Raw genomic sequence first — 23,654 nt, forward strand, 5'->3', positions numbered from 1 at the left:
GCACCAGGAATACCCTGTCCCAAAATTTAGAGTAGGATTTAGGAGCAGAAAGGATCACCTTGCCTGTGGTTGTAACCTGAGCAGCTTTTGGAGCTCCAAATGGAATTCAGTGCCCTTGCTGTCGAGGTCAAGGCAAAAGGGAACTGAGAGAGGGGCTGATAAACACAGGAAACACTTCCAGAGCTCTTTTTTCCAAATGTGGGATGCAGGAAAAGGGGAGAAAAAGCTGAGTCCAGTTTTCCTGATAAAATATGGGTGTGGGTTATTGTGTGTGGGAAGGAGGAGGAGCAGGCAGATTTCTCTGGATGAAAATTCCTCATTAGAGGTTTTTTCCCCCCATATTTTCGGTTGCTGCTGTGAGGAACTAGATTAAAAAATTCCTGCCTCATCTCATGCAGTTACTATGGGAAAAAATTCAAGCCAGCAGCTCAGAAAAAGTTCACTGGGTTTGTTTCCCCTCATTACCAAGAAATCTTTGTTGTTGGTCATAAGTTTCTTAGGGGTAAAAATCCCCTTTCATCCCTGTAGCACATCTTTAAATCACAAGTTTAAATCACAAGCCCCATTTTTCAGAGCCTCATGTCACAGTCATGTGGTGATCACTGACCTGCATCCCTAAAATCTGGGCTTTTTTCAATGGTCTGGATAATTATTTTCTCTTTTTTACTTTTATTTTAAACTTTTTACAGGGGTGTCTGGTGACATTTTTGATTCCAAACTGCAGCAGGAAATGTTTTTCTTCATTGCTTTAGATAATTTGAATTATTTTTTTAATAGATTGTTTTAGATCATTTTCCCTGCAGCTGGAATTCTTCAGGCAGCTTTAATTTAACAAAAAGTTTAAGGGAAAAAGAACCCAAAACTCATAAAGTCTTGGGGTTTGATGGAGCAGCAGACATTGAATGGAGGCACAGCAGAAGAGGTGGGAAAAGATCAGTGGAGGGAAATGCAGGGTTAGAGCTTCCTTTAGGACATTCCAGCCCTGTTAGTGGGAAATCTCATCCATATTTTAATAATAATATAATCAAACATTGAATATTGCATATATTACATATATATTACACAGATATACATATATATAATTACATATTTATTATTAAGATATACATAAGATTATGTATTATATATATTGTATATAAAATACATTCTACATATATTTTATACATTACATATGCTATGTAAAATTATATATGACATTATCTATAACTGTATAATTTAAAATATTTATTTATATACATTTATTATGGGATGTTTATAATATTTATTATGGGATATTATATTTATAACAAAATCATAATTACATATATGTATAGAACATATTAAGAGTACATTCTTTTAAAAGTAACATTTAAATAGAAATAAACAAATAATTGACATTTGAAATGATTACTATAATATATGAAAATTATATATTTATAAATATATAAATGCCGTTGTTGTTATATTTATATTTTGCATATTCATCTATTTATATACATATGGAATATATATAAAGATAGAAATTAAATATAAATATAGATAAAATGCACCTATAACTATAACTAAATATAAATATAAATATAAATATAAATATAAATATAAATAGTATGAATACAAATATAAATAGTATGAATATAAATATACAAGTATATATAAAAATAAGCAATAAAAATTAAATAATAATAATAATAACGAACTCCATAAAATGGAATTTCACAGAGCAGAGCCCACAGAAAGGCTCTCACCTAAAGGCTCAGAATCTCTCAGTTCTTTCAGGGCAAGGAATGTCCTCCTGGCAGTGACAATTCCAGATCATTTCAGTGTCTTTGGTCATTTTTGGCTGCACATTGGTGATTTTTCTGTGTCCCTGTTGCAGCCCCTGTGCCCCAAGGAGCTCTGGCACTTTGTCCACCAGTGCTACGGCAACGAGCTGGGGCTGACCAGCGATGACGAAGACTACGTGCCTCCTGATGATGACTTCAACACCATGGGGTGAGAGGGGAGGGCTGAGCGCTCTGGGGGGAGCACTGGGGGCCCCAGGGGAGCAGGGGGTGCTGCATGGCCCAAATGCTGCCTGTGCTGGCACCTCTGGGACCTGGCACAGGTGCTGCATGCCCCAAATGCTGCCTGTGCTGGCACCTCTGGGACCTGGCACAGGTGCTGCATGCCCCAAATGCTGCCTGTGCTGGCGCATCTGGGACCTGGCACAGGTGCTGCATGCCCCAAATGCTGCCTGTGCTGGCACCTCTGGGACCTGGCACAGGTGCTGCATGCCCCAAATGCTGCCTGTGCTGGCACATCTGGGACCTGGCACAGGTGCTGCATGGCCCAAATGCTGCCTGTGCTGGCACCTCTGGGACCTGGCACAGGTGCTGCATGGCCCAAATGCTGCCTGTGCTGGCACCTCTGGGACCTGGCACAGGTGCTGCATGCCCCAAATGCTGCCTGTGCTGGCACATCTGGGACCTGGCACAGGTGCTGCATGGCCCAAATGCTGCCTGTGCTGGCACCTCTGGGACCTGGCATAGGTGCTGCATGGCCCAAATGCTGCCTGTGCTGGCACCTCTGGGACCTGGCACAGGTGCTGCATGCCCCAAATGCTGCCTGTGCTGGCGCATCTGGGACCTGGCACAGGTGCTGCATGCCCCAAATGCTGCCTGTGCTGGCACCTCTGGGACCTGGCACAGGTGCTGCATGGCCCAAATGCTGCCTGTGCTGGCACCTCTGGGACCTGGCACAGGTGCTGCATGCCCCAAATGCTGCCTGTGCTGGCACCTCTGGGACCTGGCACAGGTGCTGCATGCCCCAAATGCTGCCTGTGCTGGCGCATCTGGGACCTGGCACAGGTGCTGCATGCCCCAAATGCTGCCTGTGCTGGCACATCTGGGACCTGGCCAAGCTGTGGCTCTGGAATGTGTGATGCCTACAAAGCTGGAGGTGGAGGGTTCCTCATGGAAGCTGGTGATGCCTTCTGAAGGCTGGCCTAGAATAGAGTTAGAGAATAAAGCAGGGATTTATTAAAAGGATCTCCTCAATGGATGCACCTCGGGCAGCACAAGAGCCCAGCCAGGGCTGCACCCAAGATGAACCAAAATGGTCCCAAAATGAACCCAGGGTGAACCAAAATTGTCCCAAAATGAACTCAGGGTGAACCCAAAATGATCGCACAATGAACCCAAGATAAGCCAAAATGGTCCCAAAATGAACCCAAGATGGACTCAAAATGGTCCCAAAATGAACCCAAGATGAACCAAAATGGTCCCAAGATGATCCAAAATGGTCCCAAAATGAACCCAAGATGAACCAAAATGGTCCCAAAATGAACCCAAGATGATCCAAAATGGTCCCAAAATGAACCCAAGATGATCCAAAATGGTCCCAAAATGAACCCAGGATGAACCAAAATGTTTCCAAAATGACCCAAAATGGTCTCAAAGCGCACAAGCGCTCACGGGGTCTCTCACTTTTGTACGTTCTGCTCCATTTGCATCTTGCAGTTCATTGTCCCATTCCAGCTTTAGGTTATCAAATCCCGTCCTTCTTGTTTTTGTGTCTTCAGTCCGTGTTGTTTGTGCTCTTGGGCCTGAAACTTGTATTGATTGTCCTTGGTCCCCAAGGACAAGGGGACCAAGGACAATTGGTCAGTTGTCAACAATTCCTTCTCAGTTCCTGGAGAAGGAATTGGAATTGTTTTGTCTTCCTGCTCTGTGCACAGAGCTTACCATCCCCTAATGTGAAGCTCAGACTCACACACTGAAGCAGCACAGAATCTGAAAAATAGAAAAGCTAAAACTTAAGGCACCACTGGGAGGGAGTGCAATGCCTGCTGAGCCAGCTGAACAATTCCAGAAATTCCAGAGCACCCTGGTCACAAGGCCAGGCAGTGTTGCATGGCCAGAAAATGCTGATGCTTGTCAATCCCTGTATAAACACCCAAAAAACTGGGGCTTGCTCTCCCCTGCACTGAGCCATTCCTGCCTCTGGACAGCCTGGAGACCTCATAGAAACATTCTCACTTGCTCTGTGTGTGCAGCTGTAGCTGTTGTGAGAGGGGTAACCATAAAAACCTGTGTTCTCTGTGGCGTCCCAGCTACTGCGAAGAAATCCCCGTGGAGGAGAATGAAGTCAACGACAGCTCCTCCAAGAGCAGCATGGAGGCCAAGCCCGAAGCCAGCCCTCAGCTGCCAAAGAAATCTGTCACTGCCAGCACCCTGACCTCCACAGGCAGCAGTGAAGCCCCAGCCTCGGTGAGTTTTCTCCCTCCCCTGGCAGCAGGAATTTGTTTTTCCTGAAATCCAGCACCCTGTGGGTCATATGAGGTTTGTTCATCCTCCAGCTCTTCCACTGCTGCTGATTTCAGTCCTTGGGCAGTGATTTTGTCACTGAGATTCAGCAGCAGGAGCATTTTTCTTTCTGTACTTCTGGGTGAAAAAAGAGACATAAAAGGGTTATAACTTCTTCCCTGCCTTCAGTTATTCCCTGGCAAACATTGTGTACCCTCCTGGAATTATGGCAGAGCAGACCTTGTTTAGATATTACTTCTTTTAGGTTCTTTTAGCCAAAACCAGTATTGGACAATATTGTGCTTGTCTGAACAAAAATCCTGGTGGTGCTCAAACCTTGAACACTGATTTTTTGAGAGGAGGTTTTACAAACACTGTATAGCAATTGTCCTCCTCTCTCTGTTTAATTCCCAGATATGTCAAGGGCAAATATTCAGAGATTGGCTCACAGATGTGAGGTTTTTTGAATTAAAGCCCATTTCCAGGTGCTGATCTTGCCTTGTTGTGCCCTGTCCTTGCTGCAGTTCGATGGAGTGCTCCCAGAGGAGGAGGAGGCAGTGGCAGAGAGTCCTGTGGAGAAGGACCTTGGCATTGCCAACATCATGGGAGAGAAAATCGACATCATTGGCCCTGTGAACTCCCCCTCCCTGGACTTCAATGACAACGAGGACATTCCCACAGAGCTCAGTGACTCCTCAGACACCCACGATGAAGGTAATAGGGAAAGGCCCCTCCACTAGGGCTCCTTCCAGCCTTATCCCATCCCTCCTGTGAGGGAATGGAGTGGTGGCTACTGAAATCCTTTCCTGGACCTTGGAGATGCAAAGAATTCCCATTGTGGGCTGCAGAAAGTGAATGTGATTACATTTTAGGATGTGCCTAAAAATTTTAGGATATGCCTAAAATAATTAATTATCCCTTCTATACGTAATTAATTATCCCTTCTGATATCCCAACTTCTTGCCCTGGGATCAGTGCAGGAAAATGGTTGTGTTGCCTGGTGAAGGCTGCTCTAGAGCAGAGGCTGGACAGAGCTAAAGAATAAAGCAGGGATTTATTAAAAGCCCTCCATGGATGCACCTTGGGCAGCACAAGAGCCCAGCCAGGGCTGCACCCAAGATGAACAAAAATGATCCCAGAATGAACCCTAGATGAACCAAAATGGTCCCAAAATGAGCCCAAGATGAACCAAAATGGTCCCAAAATGAGCCCAAGATGAACCAAAATGGTCCCAAAATGAACCCAAGATGAACCAAAATGGTCCCAAAATGAGCCCAAGATGAACCAAAATGGCCCCAAAATGCACGAGCGCTCCCGGGGTCTCTCCCTTGGATCAGTTCTGCTCCATTTGCACCTTGCAGTTCATTGTCCCATTCCAGCTTTAGCCCAGGCAGTCCCACCCTGCTTGTTTTTCTCTCTCCAGCCCACGGTGTTTGTGCTCCTGGGCTGAGATTTGGATCATTTGTCCTTGGTGCCCAGCTGGAGCAGGAATTGTTTTGTCTCCCTGCTCTGTGCACAGAGCTCACCATCCCTCAATATGAACCCAGACTCACACACTAAAGCAGCACAGAATGGGAAAAATAGGAAAGCTAAACCTGAGGCAGCAGTTGAAGTCTCTCCTTTAGGTTCCTTCTGAGGGAAATATTGAGGGAAATATGGAGGTCCTTGTGCTATGGAAGCACAATTTCCACCACCCTGGAGGTTCATGGCTGGACCTTGAGGCTCTCTTTGCCCACAGGGGAGGTCCAAGCCTTTTACGAGGACCTGAACGGCCGCCAGTACGTGAACGAGGTGTTCAACTTCAGCGTGGACAAGCTCTACGACCTGCTCTTCACTGACTCCCAGTTCCAGAGGGACTTCATGGAGCAGCGCCGCTTCTCTGGTGAGACAGAGCGGAAACTTTCCCGAGTTTTGGAAATTTTTTCCAGAATTTTCCATTTTGATTTAGGTGAAATGTACATCTTTGAGTTAAGTCCGTATTTTGAAAGCACGGCTTGTTCTTGCAAAAAGTTTTTGCTCAGAGAAACTGTTTCAATGAAGGACAGGGATAAGGAGGGGAAAACAGAGATCAGGTCAACCTGACCTAGGAATTCTTTCTGATAAAGAAGAATTAGTGGCAAATGTCACACGAAATTTGTAAAATGAATACGTATGAACCTATGTGAAATATAGGTATGAACCCAATTGTGAAATTGCCTGCTTTTGTATTTGAGAGGGGGATAAAAAGGGATCTGGAGTTCCCAGAGATACACATGTCTTTTAAGGAGAGGAATCTCCACGTGTCCAGCGCTGTAATAAACATACCGGCTTTGCAACTTTCACAAAGTTCTGGAGTTTGCTTCCACAAAACACTGGTGAGCTGCTGCTGCTGCTGCTGGACCTGCCAAGGGGCTGCAGGGGAAGGGCTCTGCTTTGGAATTATAATTTTGTCTGCTTGGGTGACATTCTGAGCAGATTTTGTCCAGTTGGCCACACTGTCCCATGTTGGTGGTAACCAAGAGCAAGCAGGACCTGAGTGTCCATTTGGTTTCATTTTCTAGCAGCTGGAGCAGCTCTTTTTGTGGGAAAAACTGATTTTCTTATTTTTTAGCATCACCTCTGCCTTGGAGCTACAATTTTGTCTGCTTGGGTGACATTCTGGCCACATTTTGTCCAGTTGGCCACACTGTCCCATGTTGGTGGTAACCAAGAGCAGGCAGGACCTGGTGCACATCTGGTTTCATTTTCTAGCAGCTGGAACAGTTTTTTTTATGGAAAAAGCTGATTTTCTTCTTTTTTACCATCACCTCTGCCTTGGAGCTACAATTTTGTCTGCTTGGGTGACATTCTGAGCAGATTTTGTCCAGTTGGCCACACTGTCCCATGTTGGTGGTAACCAAGAGCAAGCAGGACCTGTGTGCCCATCTGGTTACATTTTTAACAGCTGGGACAGCTTTTTTATGGAATAAAAATATTTTCTTGTTTTTTATCATCACCTAAGGCCTGATCTTCTGTTCAAGGCTTAACAGTGTGAGGGAAAAGCTCCACACCTGACATGGCAAAACTGCAGAGAGAATCCCTTGGCATGTCATACTCCTCCTTTCCCTGTAACTGTAGGTTTGCTGAAGGAGATAAATCCCCAGCCTCTCTCCCTTTCCCTGCACTTGAAAGAAGGGAAAATACTCACATTTAGCACAGGAGCTCTTTGTTTCACACTCAGCTGAGCTCTAGAACAGCCAAGCTCCCCAGGGGGAAGGAAATCCCATCCCACCTTGGTTATATGGCTGTGCCTTTCCCCAGGGACTGACCTGAGATCCCTCCCCAGTCCCTTGAATGTTGTTTTCTCCTCTCAGATATCATCTTTCACCCCTGGAAGAAGGAGGAAAATGGCAATCAGACCAGAGTGATCCTGTACACCATCACCCTCACCAACCCTCTGGCCCCCAAAACTGCCACAGTCACTGAGACTCAGGTGAGTGACACTGGCGCAGAGCTGCCCTGCGTGTCACTGTCGCATTTTCTGGAAAAAGCTGAGAAGCCTCAGAGAAAAATGAAAACAATAATTATCTGATTGCTTCTCCTGTGTTTTGCTGCTTTGGAACGTGGTTTGGACATTGTTTACCAACTGGTCATTGTTTGATTGGTTTCATGTGAATTGTTTTGACTTAATGGCCAATCACAGTCCAGCTGTGTCTTAAAATAATAAATTTGCCATCTTTAATATAATATAGTATCTTAAAATTATTCTTTAATATAATATAGTATCTTAAATAATAAATTAGCCTTCTATAATATAGTATCTTAAAAGAATTATTTAATATTATATAGTATCCTAAAAAAATAAATTAGCCATCTTTAATATAATATAGTATCTTAAAATAATTCCTTATTATAATATAGTATCTCAAAATAATTCTCTAATATAATATAGTATCTTAAAATAATAAATTAACCTTCTTTAATATAATATGGTATCTTAAAATAATTCCTTAATGTCATATAAATTAATAAATAAAATAAAAGAATAAGTTAGCCTTCTTTAATATAATATAGTAATTCTTTAATATAGTATTTTAAAATAATAAATTAGCCTTCTTCAATATAATATAGTGTCTTAAAATAATTCCTTAATATAATAGAGTATCTTAAAATAATAAATCAGCCTTCTACAATATAATATAGTATCTTAAAATAATAAATTAGCCTTCTTTAATAGAATATAGTGTCTTACTCTATTATATTAAAGAATTATTTTAAGACACTATATTATATTGAAGAAGGCTAATTTAGTATTTTCAGATACTCTATTATATTAAAGAACTATTTAATCTTAAAATACTAAATTAGCCTTCTTTAATATAATAGAGTATCTTAAAATAATTCCTTAATACAATATAGTATCTTAAAATAATAAATTAGTCTTTAATATAATATAGTAATTCTTTAATATAGTATCTTAATAAATTAGCCTTCTTTAATATAATAGAGTATCTTAAAATAATTCTTTAATATAATATAGTATCTTAAAATAATTCTTTGATATAATATAGCATCTTAAAGTAATACATTAACCATCTTCAATGTAATATAGTATCCTAAAATAATTCTCTAATATAATGTAGTATCTTAAAAGAATAAATTAGCATAATATAATATAATATAGTATCTTAAAAGAATTCTTTAGTATAGTATCTTAAAAGAATAAATTAGCCATCTTTAATATAATATAGTATCCTAAAATAATTCTTTAATATAATATAATATCTTAAAAGAATAAATTAGCATAATATAACATAACATAACATAACATAACATAATATAATATAATATAATATAATATTTCTTTAATATAGTATCTTAAAATAATAAATTCGCCTTCTTTAATGAATATAGTAATTATTTAATATAGTATCTTAAAATAATAAATTCGCCTTCTGTAATATAATATAGTATCTTAAAATAATTCTTTAATATGGTATAGTATCTTAAAATAATAAATTAGCCATCTTTAGTATAATATAATATAGTATCTTAAAATAATGCTTTAATATAATATAGTACCATAAAATGATAAATTAGCCTCTGAGAACACGGAGTCAGGTTCCCAGTGCTCCCCCAGCCTGGGCACCCAGCAGTTCCCTGCTGTTTCCCTGCAGACGATGTACAAGGCCAGCCAGGAGAGCGAGTGCTACGTGATTGACGCAGAGGTGCTGACCCACGACGTGCCCTACCACGATTATTTCTACACCATCAACCGCTACACCTTGACTCGCGTCGCCAGGAACAAAAGCCGGCTCAGGTACCTCTCCTGGGAGGGAAGGATGAGCAAAAAGCACCTGTGGGAGGGGGTTTTGGGTGTTAGAGAGATTGAAATAAACAAAATTTCTTTGTTTCTTTCTTTTTTTTTTAATGCTGTCCTTCCCAGCCAGCATTAAACACCTTTGGTTTATCTCCTGGAGTTCTGTGCCCTCTTTTCTCCTTTCCCCTGGGTTTTGCCCTTTTTTTGGCCAAACTCTGATTTGGGAATCCTAAAGGCAGGGCTGGGACCTGTCTGGGACAGTGACAATCAGGACAGAGACAGCTGTGCAAGGAGAGAGGACTCAATACCTACAAGAGAAGAAACCCAACAAGTGTTTTATTTTTTTTTTTTAATTTTTATATAATACCTACAAGAGAAGAAACCCAACAAGTGTTTTATTTTTTTTTTTTTTAATTTTTATATAATACCTACAAGAGAAGAAACCCAACAAGTGTTTTATTTTTTTATTTTTAATTTTTTTTTTTTATTTTTTCAATTTTTTCACTTCAGGGATGCAGTTTACAGATTTTTAATGGCACATAGAAACTGTGTATGTGCGGGGGTAATTTAAAACAAGTGATTTAATTGCTGACAAACCAGCTGCTCTGAGGGATAATGTGCAGAGTTCTCTGGGCTCAGTGTCTGTGAGGGTTTTGTCACTTCTTTGTCCTGTTGCTGGGACATTCCTGTCACCAAGAGAAGAGGCAGGATTTTCAGCTGCTGGGTTGATATCAATGCAGAGGAGTTACAGCTGCATCAGGGAGAGGATTTCCAGATTTTTCTTGCCTCTCTCCTGGATGCAGAGGTTTGCAGAGCCTGTTATCACTGCAGATTGTGATAAGCACAAGATGAACTTCCTGGGACTAAACAGAGGAACTGGGCAAAGCTATATCCCTGTGATTTCAGTAATGATAATCCAAATGTCTGCCAAATGGCCCTGGAGTGCTCCTGGGAGAGGCTCTTCCTGCCTTTGGAAGGATTTTTCCAGCAGTGCTTCTCCTCTGGAAGCGTGAAGGGCTGAGAGCATTCCAGAAATAACAGTGTGCATGATTATTTCCTGGATTTACACCGACAAAGATTGGGAATTGACATCATCACCAGGGGAATGAGTGACCTGTTCCTGTTCCTCCTCACAGGGTTTCCACAGAATTGCGCTACAGGAAGCAGCCGTGGGGGCTGGTGAAATCCTTCATTGAGAAGAATTTTTGGAGCGGCCTGGAGGATTATTTCCGTCACTTGGGTAAGAGTGGCAGTGACAGTGGCACTCAGGTTTCCCTGGGAGTGGGCAGCCTGAGCCAGCCTTGGGATGGTTTACAAAAGGGGCTACCACAGCTGGAATAAATGACCTGCTGGAATTAATCAGGGCAGCAAATCCTGCTCCCTGGCAGGCAGTTTGGGGGCAAATTTTGGTAAAAGGTGCGAGGAATGTGGAGCACAAATCTCTCAGGCTCTGCCAGCTTCTTTGGGCCAGCTGATGCCTTTTTTGGGGCTGCTTAAAAACAGTGGCCAAGCAAAATTAAGAGACTGAAAAGCGGTTCTATTTATTGAAGGGCCTTCAGGTACATCAAGGGCAGACAAAACCCACCCAAAAATGGACAATGGGTCCTGGGTTTCACACTTTTATAAGTTTGGTCCATTTGCATTTTGGGGGTGAATCTGCCAATTCCAGCTTCAGCTAATGAAGTCCTTGACCCCAAGTTTGCTGCCCCAACTCCCTTTTGTTTCCATCTCTGGGCCCTGAGGCAGTGAGGTGTCCTTGACTGCCAGGCCTGGAGAGGAATTGTTGTGTCTGCTCCAAATGGGGAAGCAGCAGCTCCCACTGTGTGTGGAGTTTGGAGTTCTACACTAAAGAACTGCAGGATTGCAAATAGATGGAAAAATAATAATATACTATTATTAAATATAATTTATTATCATCGGTAGTAGTAGTAGTAATATTAAATATAATATCATCTCTTTCAAGTAGATGGAAAATAAAAAAGCTGAAATCCTGGAGAGGAATTGTTGTGTCTGCACAAAATGGGGAAGCAGCAGCTCCCACTGTGTGTGGAGTTTAGTTATACACCAAAGAACTACAGGGTTACAAATAGATGAAAAATATAAAAACTAAAGTCCTAAGGGGGTTGCAGCAGAGGAGTTAAACCTTTCTCTCTCTATAAAATGCTCCCTGTTGGTGCTGCAGAGAGTGAGCTGACCAAAACAGATCAAGAGTCCTTTGATTGCCAGGCTTGGAGAGGAATTCTTGTGTCTGCCCAAAATGGGGAAGCAGCAGCTCCCACTGTGTGTGTCGTTTAGAGTTATGCACAAAAGAACTGCAGAATTGCAAACAGATGAAAAATATTAAAGTTAAAATCCAAAGGCATCATAGCGGAAGGGTTAAACCTTTCTCTCTCTATGAAATGCTCCCCCTTGATGCTGCAGAGAGTGAGCTGACCAAAACAGATCAAGTGTCCTTGATTGCCAGGCCTGGAGAGGAATTGTTGTGTCTGCCCAAAATGGGAGAGCAGCAGCTCCCACTGTGTGTGGAGTTCCACACTAAAGAACTACGGAGTTACAAATAGATGGAAAATATTAAAGCTAAACTCCTAAGGCATCTCAGCAGATGGGTTAAACCTTTCTCTCTCTATGAAATGCTCCCCCTTGATGCTGCAGAGAGCGAGCTGACCAAAACAGATCAAGTGTCCTCGATTGCCAGGCCTGCAGAGGAATTCTTGTGTGTGCCCTGAATGGGAAAGCCAGCTCACACTGGTTGTGGAGTTACACACTAAAGAACTGCAAATATGTGAAAAATATAAATCTAAAATCCTAAGGCATCTCAGCAGATGGGTTAAACCTTTCTCTCTCTCCCAAATTCTCCCTGTTTGTGCTGCAGAGAGCGAGCTGACCAAAACAGAGAGCACGTACCTGGCTGAGGTGCACAGACAATCCCCCAAAGAGAAGGTGAGCAAGCAATCCACGGTGCGGCGGCGGAAACGCGCCCACGCCCACCTGAGGGTGCCACACCTGGAGGAGGTGCTCAGCCCCGTGACCACCCCCACGGATGAGGAGGTCGCCCATCGAATCAAGCACGTGGCAGGTGAGCAGGGGACAGGCAGGGGTTTGCTCACAGAGGGGAGTGTTGGGGTTTTTGGGTGGGTAGAGGATCAGGGGTTCCTTTCCCTGTTTCCCATCCCAAATGCATCCCCATCTCCTCAGGTTCCACTCAGACACGGCACATCCCTGAGGAGAGCCCCAGTGGCTTCCACCTGCAGAGTGTCTCCAAGCTGCTCCTTGTCATCAGCTTTGTGTAAGTGAGAATTTTTTTCTGCTCTCCTCCCCAGCCAGCATTGCACACCTTTGGTTTATCTGTGCTCCTGGAGTCCTGTGCTCCCTTCTCTCCTTTTCCCTGAGTTTTGCCCTTGTTTTAGCCAAACTCTGATCTGGGAGTCCTAAAGGCAGGGCTGGGACCTGTCTGGGACAGAGGCAGCTGTGCAAGGAGAGGAGTCAATACCTACAAGAGAAGAAATCCAACAAGTATAAGCATTTTGTTTATTTTTTTTTACATCAGGGATGCAGTTTACAGATTTTTAATGGCACATAGAAACTGTGTGTGTGTGGGTAATTTAAAAGAAGTGATTTAATTGCTGACACACCAGCTGCTGTGAGGGACAATGTGCAGATCTCTCTGGGAGTCACTGGGCTCAGTCTCTGTGAGGATTCTGTCACATCTGGTCAGGTAAAACCTTTTCATGTCTGGTGCTGGGCAGTGATTTTGATGAGAGGCACAGCCAGAAAGCAGCTGGACCCTTGAGAGATGATTTCTGCACAATGAGTAAAGAAGCAGCTGAAGCAGGAGGGAGTGGAGTGATTTCATCAGCTCAGCAGCAGGAATTGTTTGGTTTGGGTCTTTCCTGCCACACCTTTCAGGGCTGGTGGGCTTGGACTGGGATGTGCTCTCCAAGTGAGCTGGGAATGGGCTCCTCACATCCCTGTGGCTCAGTTTAATACCCAAACTCACTGTTTTCATTGTTCCTTTGCCCTTGGGCTCACAGCAGGCTTCATTTGGTGCTGCAGTGCTCACTGGGCGGGTGCTGTGGGGCAGAACACCTAAAGCAATGATCCAGAACACCTAAAGCAATGATCCAGAACACCTAAAGCAATGATCCAGGCTTTTCTGACTTGGGCTCAGCTTTTCTGACTTGGGCTCAGCTTTTCCTTAAGCTCCACCTGCCTTTCAGAGAGGTGGGAGAAGCTGGGATTTCAGGGCTGAAATGGAGCTCAAGTTGAGCTCCTGTCTGTGTTCCCTGGTCCCAGAGGGGACACAGATGCAGAGGATTGCAGCCAGTGATAAATGAGGTGGGGTAAGGTGCTGCCATGATGAGTACATAGCACAGAGGTACCCAGGCTTTGTGCCAGGCTCCTGCCAGCTTCACTTGGGTCACAGAGCCCTCTGTGGTGTTTCCAGAATATTCCTCTGGCCCGTTGCCATCCTCCTGACTGGACTGGTCATAGTGGGCCATTCTTCCAGCAAAATAACTGCACTGTGCAGAGCCAGGCACCAGGCTGGCATTTGGGAATCTCTTCCTGGGCAGGAGCAGAAATGTGGGGGAGAGAGAAGCTGGGCAGGGCATGGCTGGGGGTGCTCCCAGTGCTGGGGTGGGAATGGGGAAGGGAGGATGTGAACACTCTGTGTGTTGTGGTGGAGTTTGCAGGGGTCTCAGGATGAGGGAAGAGATGAGAATCTTGACTACATATTTCAGAAGGCTGATTTATTATTTTATGCTATATGTTATATTAAAGGAAAATTATATATTAAAACTATACTAAAAGAACAGAAGAAATTATTTCATCAGAAGGCTTGAAAGGAATAGAAAAGAAAAAGAATGATAAGAAAAGCTCCTGACTCTCAGAGAGTCCAAGCCAGCTGACTGTGATTGGCCATTAATTAGAAACAATCAACATGGACCAATCAAAGATGCACCTGTTGCATTCCACAGCAGCAGATAATCATTGTTTTTCTTTTCCTCTGAGGCCTCTCAGCTTCTGGGGAGAAAAATCCTGGCAAAGGGATTTTTCAGAAAATATCATGGGCACTGTGTGTGTGTGTCAGTGCCTCACTGGGATATAAAATATTATATTTTAAAATATTTCTTTTAAATACATTTTAAAATATTATATTTATTAAGTATATCTTATATTAAAAATGCCTTAAATAAAATTAAAAGAAAGCTTTTTCTTCTCGGGAGAAAAATCCTGGCAAAGGGATTTTTCAGAAAATGTGATGGGGACAGTGTGTGTATGTCAGTGCCTCACTGGGAAGGCTGGATGTGAGCTCTGTGTGTGTCAGTATCTCACTGGAATGTGGAAATCTGGATGTGAGCACTGTGTGTGTCTCAGTGCCTCACTGGGAATGCTGGATGTGAGCACTGTGAGTGTGTCAGTGTCTCACTGGAATGGGGAAATCTGGATGTGAGCACTGTGTGTGTGTGTCAATGTCTCACTGGAATGGGGAAATCTGGATGTGAGCACTGTGTGTGTCTCAGTGCCTCACTGGGAATGCTGGATGTGAGCACTGTGTGTGTGTGTCAGTGTCTCACTGGAATGGGGAAGGCTGGGTGTGAGCAGTGTGAGTGTGTCAGTGTCTCACTGGAATGGGGAAATCTGGATGTGAGCACTGTGTGTGTGTGTCAGTGTCTCACTGGAATGGGGAAGGCTGGGTGTGAGCAGTGTGAGTGTGTCAGTGTCTCACTGGAATGGGGAAGGCTGGGTGTGAGCACTGTGAGTGTGTCAGTGTCTCACTGGAATGGGGAAGGCTGGGTGTGAGCAGTGTGAGTGTGTCAGTGTCTCACTGGAATGGGGAAGGCTGGGTGTGAGCAGTGTGAGTGTGTCAGTGTCTCACTGGAATGGGGAAGGCTGGGTGTGAGCACTGTGAGTGTGTCAGTGTCTCACTGGAATGGGGAAGGCTGGGTGTGAGCAGTGTGAGTGTGTCAGTGTCTCACTGGAATGGGGAAGGCTGGGTGTGAGCAGTGTGAGTGTGTCAGTGTCTCACTGCAATGGGGAAGGCTGGGTGTGAGCAGTGTGAGTGTGTCAGTGTCTCACTGGAATGGGGAAGGCTGGGTGTGAGCAGTGTGAGTGTGTCAGTGTCTCACTGGAATGGGGAAGGCTGGGTGTGAGCAGTGTGAGTGTGTCAGTGTCTCACTGCAATGGGGAAGGCTGGGTGTGAGCAGTGTGAGTGTGTCAGTGTCTCACTGGAATGGGGAAGGCTGGGTGTGAGCACTGTGAGTGTGTCAGTGTCTCACTGGAATGGGGAAGGCTGGGTGTGAGCACTGTGAGTGTGTCAGTGTCTCACTGCAATGGGGAAGGCTGGGTGTGAGCAGTGGGAGTGTGTGAGTGTCTCACTGGAATGGGGAAGGCTGGGTGTGAGCACTGTGAGTGTGTCAGTGTCTCACTGGAATGGGGAAGGCTGGGTGTGAGCACTGTGAGTGTGTCAGTGTCTCACTGCAATGGGGAAGGCTGGGTGTGAGCACTGTGAGTGTGTCAGTGTCTCACTGGAATGGGGAAGGCTGGGTGTGAGCACTGTGAGTGTGTCAGTGTCTCACTGGAATGGGGAAGGCTGGGTGTGAGCAGTGTGAGTGTGTCAGTGTCTCACTGGAATGGGGAAATCTGGATGTGAGCACTGTGTGAGTGTGTCAGTGTCTCACTGGAATGGGGAAGGCTGGGTGTGAGCAGTGTGAGTGTGTCAGTGTCTCACTGGAATGGGGAAGGCTGGGTGTGAGCACTGTGAGTGTGTCAGTGTCTCACTGGAATGGGGAAGGCTGGGTGTGAGCAGTGTGAGTGTGTGAGTGTCTCACTGGAATGGGGAAGGCTGGGTGTGAGCAGTGTGAGTGTGTCAGTGTCTCACTGGAATGGGGAAGGCTGGGTGTGAGCACTGTGAGTGTGTCAGTGGCACATTGGAATGGGGAAGGCTGGGTGTGAGCACTGTGAGTGTGTCAGTGTCCCACTGGAATGGGGAAGGCTGGGTGTGAGCACTGTGTGTGTGTGTCAGTGTCTCACTGCAATGGGGAAGGCTGGGTGTGAGCACTGTGAGTGTGTCAGTGTCTCACTGGAATGGGGAAGGCTGGGTGTGAGCAGTGTGAGTGTGTCAGTGTCTCACTGCAATGGGGAAGGCTGGGTGTGAGCAGTGTGAGTGGGTCAGTGTCTCACTGGAATGGGGAAGGCTGGGTGTGAGCAGTGTGAGTGTGTCAGTGTCTCACTGGAATGGGGAAGGCTGGGTGTGAGCAGTGTGAGTGTGTCAGTGTCTCACTGGAATGGGGAAGGCTGGGTGTGAGCACTGTGAGTGTGTCAGTGTCTCACTGGAATGGGGAAGGCTGGGTGTGAGCAGTGTGAGTGTGTCAGTGTCTCACTGGAATGGGGAAGGCTGGGTGTGAGCACTGTGAGTGTGTCAGTGTCTCACTGGAATGGGGAAGGCTGGGTGTGAGCACTGTGAGTGTGTCAGTGTCTCACTGGAATGGGGAAGGCTGGGTGTGAGCACTGTGAGTGTGTCAGTGTCTCACTGGAATGGGGAAGGCTGGGTGTGAGCAGTGTGAGTGTGTCAGTGTCTCACTGGAATGGGGAAGGCTGGGTGTGAGCAGTGTGAGTGTGTCAGTGTCTCACTGGAATGGGGAAGGCTGGGTGTGAGCAGTGTGAGTGTGTCAGTGTCTCACTGGAATGGGGAAGGCTGGGTGTGAGCAGTGTGAGTGTGTCAGTGTCTCACTGGAATGGGGAAGGCTGGGTGTGAGCACTGTGAGTGTGTCAGTGTCTCACTGGAATGGGGAAGGCTGGGTGTGAGCACTGTGAGTGTGTCAGTGCCTGCACAGCCACCTGCTGTCCCCCGGAGCTCAGCTGTGCTGAGGGAGCTTCACCAGCAGTGCAGGCTCACGGATCCCTGTCTGTCCTTCCTGCCTCTCTGCCCTCTGCTCCTTTCCCCTGCACTGTCTGAGCCTCCCCTCCCAGCCCAGTTTGTGTCTCTCTGTTTCTAACCTGCAGCTGCTCCGTCTTTTCTCTTCCCTGCTCCCATTAGGATCTGTTTCAGGTACTGTCTCTCTCTTTTTTTACCTCTTTACTCTCCCATCTCCCTCCCTTTCTCTGCATTCAGCACATCCACTCACTCAGCCTGTTCTGTCTGTCTGTCTGTTCTCCTGGCTCTCACATTTCTTCCACGAGGTGAAGTTTGGGCTGCTCACTCAGATTAAATCCCCACCCACAGCATGGACTGAGCTCAGACACCTTCCTCAGGGCTGGGTGTTGTCCCAGGTGCTCCTGGCTGGCAGTTTCGCTGTGAGATGCTCCTGAAGTGCCTTTTTTCTTGCTTTTTTTGCAGTCTGGTGCTGCTGGTCATTCTCAACATGATGCTGTTCTACAAGCTCTGGATGTTGGAGTACACCACGCAGACGCTGACGGCGTGGCAGGGCCTGAGGCTGCAGGAGAGGTACAGCCATCCCTGCTGGGGCTCCCCTTGGGGTTTGGGGGTGTCAGGGGCTTTCCTGTCACACCAGAGCTCTGGGCTCTCACTTTTGTGTGAAACAGGTGAAGCTGAAGTGTGCATTTCCCCCGTGTGCATTCCCCTGTGTGCATTCCCCTGTGTGCATTTCCCCCTGTGTGCATTTCCCCCGTGTGCATTCCCCTGTGTGCATTCCCCTGTGTGCATTTCCCCCTGTGTGCATTTCCCCCTGTGTGCATTTCCCCCGTGTGCATTCCCCTGTGTGCATTCCCCTGTGTGCATTTCCCCCTGTGTGCATTTCCCCTGTGTGCATTCCCCTGTGTGCATTTCCCCCTGTGTGCATTTCCCCCTGTGTGCATTCCCCTGTGTGCATTCCCCTGTGTGCATTTCCCCCGTGTGCATTCCCCTGTGTGCATTTCCCCCCGTGTGCATTTCCCCCGTGTGCATTTCCCCCGTGTGCATTCCCCTGTGTGCATTTCCCCCCGTGTGCATTTCCCCCGTGTGCATTTCCCCCGTGTGCATTTCCCCCTGTGTGCATTTCCCCCGTGTGCATTCCCCCGTGTGCATTTCCCCCTGTGTGCATTCCCCTGTGTGCATTCCCCTGTGTGCATTTCCCCCTGTGTGCATTTCCCCCTGTGTGCATTTCCCCTGTGTGCATTCCCCTGTGTGCATTTCCCCCCGTGTGCATTTCCCCCTGTGTGCATTTCCCCCGTGTGCATTCCCCTGTGTGCATTTCCCCCTGTGTGCATTTCCATCCCTGTGTGCATTCCCCTGTGTGCATTTCCCTGTGTTCATTCCCGTGTGCATTTTCCTGTGTGCATTCCCCTGTGGGCATTTCCCCCTGTGTTGGAATTTCTTGCCCTATTTGTGCCATTTCTCCTCCTTAGGAAAGGGAATTACTATCTTCCCCATAGCAACCCTGCTATTTCCACACAGATAGATACTTTACAGATACTTTTGATTTTATCTTTTTTGATTTTATCTTTCTCTGGTGGTCTTGGTGATCTTTAGACTACTACAGTAGTTTAGTATTTATTAGTATTTAAGTATTTAATAGTATTACATCCTGGTTGCACAGTAAGATGTGCAAGTGCTGGATTGGGTCACACTTTGAGTTCATGTCACTCTGTAAGCCCTGAATGGACCCAGGAGGAGCTGGACAGTGATGTTGTCTGGTAGATAAATTTAAGACTGATGGAAGAGCTGCATTCAAGTTCTCTTATATATCTATATCTATATTTTATATCTATACCTGCACATCCAGAGGGCCTGTGAGGAACCCCTGAGGGACCTGGGGGTGCCCAGCCTGGAGAAAAGGAGACTCAGGGCTGCCCCCATCACTCTCACAGCTCCTGAAAGGTGCCTGTGCTCAGCTGGGGCTGGGCTCTGTCTGCAGCAGCACTGACACAACCAGAGCACACAGCCTCGAGCTGTGCCAAGGGAAATACAGGTTGGATATGAGGGAAAAGTTTTTACAAAAAGGGTGATAAAGTTCTGGAATGTTCTGCTCAGGGAGTTGGTGGAGTCCCCATCCCTGGGTGTAAGTTCTGTACTTACATACTATTGTAGTAGTCTAAAAATCACCAAGAGCACCAGAGAAAGATAAAATCAAAAAAAGATAAAATCAAAAGTATAAAAAGATAAAATCAAAAGTTTAAAACAAGCCTGGATGTGGCACTGGGTGCCAGGGTTGAGTTGAGGTGTTGGGGCTGGGTTGGACTCGACGATCTTGAAGGTCTCTTCCAACCTGGTGATTCTGTGATTGTGTGAAAGAGAAATCTCTGTACAAAGTGGGATTTTCTGAGCCTTGCCTGTGTTTTTGTGGCAGGTTACCCCAGTCTCAGACAGAGTGGGCCCAGTTGCTGGAGTCCCAGCAGAAGTACCACGACTCCGAGCTGCAGAAATGGCGCGAGATCATCAAATCCTCCGTGATGCTCCTGGACCAGGTGAGACTGCCCAGCTGCAGGCAGGGCTGTGCCCAGGGTGTCCCTGTGTCCTCCCAGTGCTGCTCCCCATCCTTCAGCACCTCCTGCTTTCACCACAGCCCCTCAGGTGTGCCAGCTCCTTTAGACCCATCTCCTGCTGCTGGTGGGTGCCACAGGGGCTGTCAGGGGGCCAGGGCTGCTCTCTCCCATCAGAGGGGTCCATGCACGTCAGGGAGAGAACCCTACAGGGCCAAAAACCTCATGTGTGCACTTCTGATATCTAATCTGCCATCCCAGTTTGGAGAGCAAACTGGTTTGAGCTGAACCCTGGATTTGCATGCAGCTTTCAGGGAGGAAGGAAGGGGACAAAAATCTCATAGCGTGAGTCCAGGAATTTCAAGGTGTGCTCCCTAAAAAGCACACAGGGCTGCTGAGAGCATCTCCCTCATAAATCCAGGAATTTCAGGATGTGCTTCCTAAAAAGTTCAAAGGCTGCTGAAAATACAGTCCAGAAATGAGACCCGCTCCCTCATAATTCTGGAAATTTTTGGGTGTGCTCCCTCAAAAGCACACAGGGCTGCTGAGAGCAGCTTTCTTATAAATCCAGGAATTTCAGGGTGTGCTCCCTAAAAAGCACACAGGGCTGCTGAAAATACAGTCCAGAAATGAGAGCTGTTCCCTCACAAGTCCCTAAATCTGAGCTGCTTTCCCTTGAGAGAGAATTTAGGGAATACTAATCCATGTCCTTATCAGACAGTTCCAGCGGCTCACCTGGGTGTAGATAAGGACGAATTTGAGCCTCTTTGGCTCCTCAGCACTGTCCTGGTGGTCACAAGGGAGTTTATTCTTAACCTCTTAATTCTGCTCACTTCTTCTGGAAAATGGTGCCTCACATTCCCAGTTCCAGCCCTGATTCTTTCCCCTCAGTTTGGGGTTTTTTAAATGGGCCTGACTCCCACTCCCAAAATCATGATTATGGTATCAATACTTGGAAAAAAAGGAAAAAAGGAAAAAAAAAAATTCTCCTCCCCTCAGTTCTGCTCTGGGGGTTTAAATGGGCCTGACTCCCACTACCAAAGCCACAATTATGGTATCAATACTTGGAAAAAAAAGGAAAAAAATAGGAAAAAAGGAAATTCCCGAGTTGTCTCCTCCAGGGTAGCACCACAATGGAGAAATCTCTTCTTTTGCAGATGAAGGATTCTCTAATAAACCTCCAGAATGGAATCGGGTCCAGGGACTTCGGGTCAGATCCAGAGGAGAAAAGGAAACGTTTCCATTGACAGGCAGGAATGCAGGAGGCCAGAGGACGGTGTGCAATATGTGTAAATAGGATATATAAATATATATATAAATATATATATATATACAGATATAAATATATATATTATATACAGATTTTAAGAGAAAAAAAAAAAAGAAAAAAAAACCAAGAAAAAAAAAAAAGCCTAAAGAGGGGAAGGAGTGACCTCCAACACTGGCTGAACTGGAGGGGCTCTGGGAGTGTGGGGTGTGTGTGTGAGGGAGGGCTGTGCTCTCCCAGCACTGGGGTGTGCTTAGGGCAGTGCCCAGCTCTGCTCCCTGGGCCCGTGCACTGCTCCTCTGTAATATTGCTGTCTGTCTGTCTGTCTGTTCTGTTTCTGTTGTCTCAAAGGGAAGCATCAGTGTGAGTGCCCCCCATCCCCTCCCTGTGCATGGAGCTCCCTGCTTTGCTCTGCTATCCCCCAAGGGGACACTGTCACCCCCTCACCTGCTGGCACACAGGGTTGGCAATGCTGCCAATCCTGGCAAAGCTGCTTTGGAGAGCAGGGGGAGCTGCTGTGGCTCTCTGGAGGGCAGATCCCCCTGGCAGGATTTTGGAAATTGCTGTCAGGCTGGCTCAGAGAGCAGAGCACAGAGCTGCAATCCCTTCCACAACGCCCCTGTGCTGCTCCTGCCTCCCAGGTGAGTGTGACAGCGTGACAGTGTCCCCTTTACCTGTGCTCTGCCACCCCTGTGCTGCAGGTCTGCATCGGTGCTGGAATCACCACCCAGATTTAAACACACAACCAAAATTAGGATGGATTTGCACACACTCCCACCACCCAGCTCAGCAAATCTCTCTCCTGTTTGTTCACCCAGCCCTTGTCTTGTTAAATCTGTGGGGAAGAAGGGGGAAAAGCAACAGCTTCCTTTCCTTGCCTGGGATAAATTCACATAATTGCATCTATGCAGCAACAGCCATCACTGTGCATATTTATGTGACTGCATCTGTGGAGCAACAAGGCTTCCAAAAATCCAGGAGAGGTCAGGAAGGGCCACAGGGAGCAAGGGAGGGCAGGAAAAAGGGTCCAGCAGAGGGTGGCAGGGCAGAGCTGGCTGTGAGGCACACACACCAGCCCTGGAGGGCAGCCAGGTGCTGGAGCTGCACTCACAAACAGCCAAATGTGCATTTTGTGCTCTTCTGGGGGAGAATTCCAGACTCCATTAGCAGCCAGGTGGGGAAGAGGGGCAGCTTGGCTGTGTGTGCAATGCTCCAACTCCACAGGGACTGCAGTGGGGGTGAGGCTGCTTCCTGGAGGGTTTCATAAAGGATTTGGCCTCTTCCCTAGCCTGGTGGATGAGGGGAATGTGAGTCCAGCTTTGTCCAACTGGGATTTTTCCACCTTCTGAGTGGCAGGAGGGAGGCAGCTGCACATCCCCAGTGTGGAGATGGTGCAGGTGTGACTCCTCCAGGATGAATAACTGGTCTCACACCATTCTGTAGCACAGAATATCCTCAGTGCAGCCTGAGGAAAACCCTCCAAGCTCCCCTTTCCCAATGGATGCAGGAGTAACCTGCTGTTTCCTCCCCATGCCCCACACCAGATCCCATGTGCAGGAGCATGGATGGAGCCAGCCCATCAAAAGGACATTTCAGACTCTGAAAGCAAGCTCCAGCTGGGGAAAACCAGAGAGTAATGGCTATTTATGACTATTTATTTAATTTAATGCTGCTGACTACTGTACTGCTCCCTGGCTTTTCTCCCAGGGAGGCTGCTGAAATGGCTGCTGTACCATGAAATTGAGGTGCTAGGGCCTGGGACGGGATTTCTGGGGCTCATTTTCCCCACTGTGACTTGCCAGACTGCCCCAGAGTCCCCCTTTCCCCTCTTACCCACTCCCACAATTACCAAGCACACAGGATCCCCCTGCTGCTGGGATTTCCCTCTGCTAGAATTGAATTCCAAGCTCCAAGCAGGAGACACAGAGAAAGCCCTGGGATCCAGGAGAGAGCACACTGGGAAAGGGGAACCTGGAATGGGGGGTCTCCTCCACCTGGAGACAGAGAAATCAGAGATAAATGCTGCTGATCAGTGTTTGCTGCTCACATTCTCTCTGTTAGGGAGGCAAGGAATCCTTTTTCTCACCCTAAATCCTTTCTCCTGTGCAGATTTCCACTGCAGGCTCAGGATGTTCCCTCAGGCTGGGCCTCAGAGACAGAACTGTTTAAAATCACTGTTTAAAATCATTGTTTAAAGCTCTGTTAATCAGGCCAGGCAGCTGTAGCAATCCCAACACTGACATTTGTCCTACCTGCACATTAAAATGTTTTTTATTAATTGTTTGACACCTATCTGGCACTCAGCATTGTGAAATCCTTCAGTGGGAGCACAAGGGCACCAAGCAGAACCTGTCCTTCACACTGAGGGAGGTTTCTCTTTGGGCCTTTAGGGATTTTAGTTTTTTCCAGTTATTTCTTTTTCCCACTT

The 23,654-nt window shown here is 46.3% G+C and overlaps 1 protein-coding gene across 3 annotated transcripts in view; it reads left to right on the forward strand.

Moving 5' to 3' along the window:
• The window catches only part of GRAMD1B (GRAM domain containing 1B), a 132,448-nt gene extending 110,388 nt beyond the window's left edge, over nucleotides 1-22,060 (forward strand). For all 3 annotated transcript variants that reach the window (XM_054293013.1, XM_054293014.1, XM_054293016.1), the window contains 12 exons: nucleotides 1,856-1,971; nucleotides 4,070-4,226; nucleotides 4,787-4,976; nucleotides 6,001-6,144; nucleotides 7,595-7,713; nucleotides 9,398-9,540; nucleotides 10,677-10,780; nucleotides 12,413-12,616; nucleotides 12,736-12,826; nucleotides 17,879-17,986; nucleotides 19,827-19,944; nucleotides 21,117-22,060. In XM_054293013.1, the coding sequence (XP_054148988.1) occupies nucleotides 1,856-1,971; nucleotides 4,070-4,226; nucleotides 4,787-4,976; nucleotides 6,001-6,144; nucleotides 7,595-7,713; nucleotides 9,398-9,540; nucleotides 10,677-10,780; nucleotides 12,413-12,616; nucleotides 12,736-12,826; nucleotides 17,879-17,986; nucleotides 19,827-19,944; nucleotides 21,117-21,206 (1,584 nt within the window). In that variant the 3' untranslated portion in view covers nucleotides 21,207-22,060. The remainder of the gene's footprint in view (nucleotides 1-1,855; nucleotides 1,972-4,069; nucleotides 4,227-4,786; nucleotides 4,977-6,000; nucleotides 6,145-7,594; nucleotides 7,714-9,397; nucleotides 9,541-10,676; nucleotides 10,781-12,412; nucleotides 12,617-12,735; nucleotides 12,827-17,878; nucleotides 17,987-19,826; nucleotides 19,945-21,116) is intronic.
• The last annotated feature ends 1,594 nt before the right edge of the window (nucleotides 22,061-23,654 follow it).

The sequence above is a fragment of the Melozone crissalis genome, unplaced genomic scaffold (genome assembly GCF_028551555.1).
Source record: "Melozone crissalis strain CALT ecotype California unplaced genomic scaffold, PUWL_Pcris_2 ptg000120l_1, whole genome shotgun sequence".
Taxonomy (NCBI): Eukaryota; Metazoa; Chordata; class Aves; order Passeriformes; family Passerellidae; genus Melozone; species Melozone crissalis.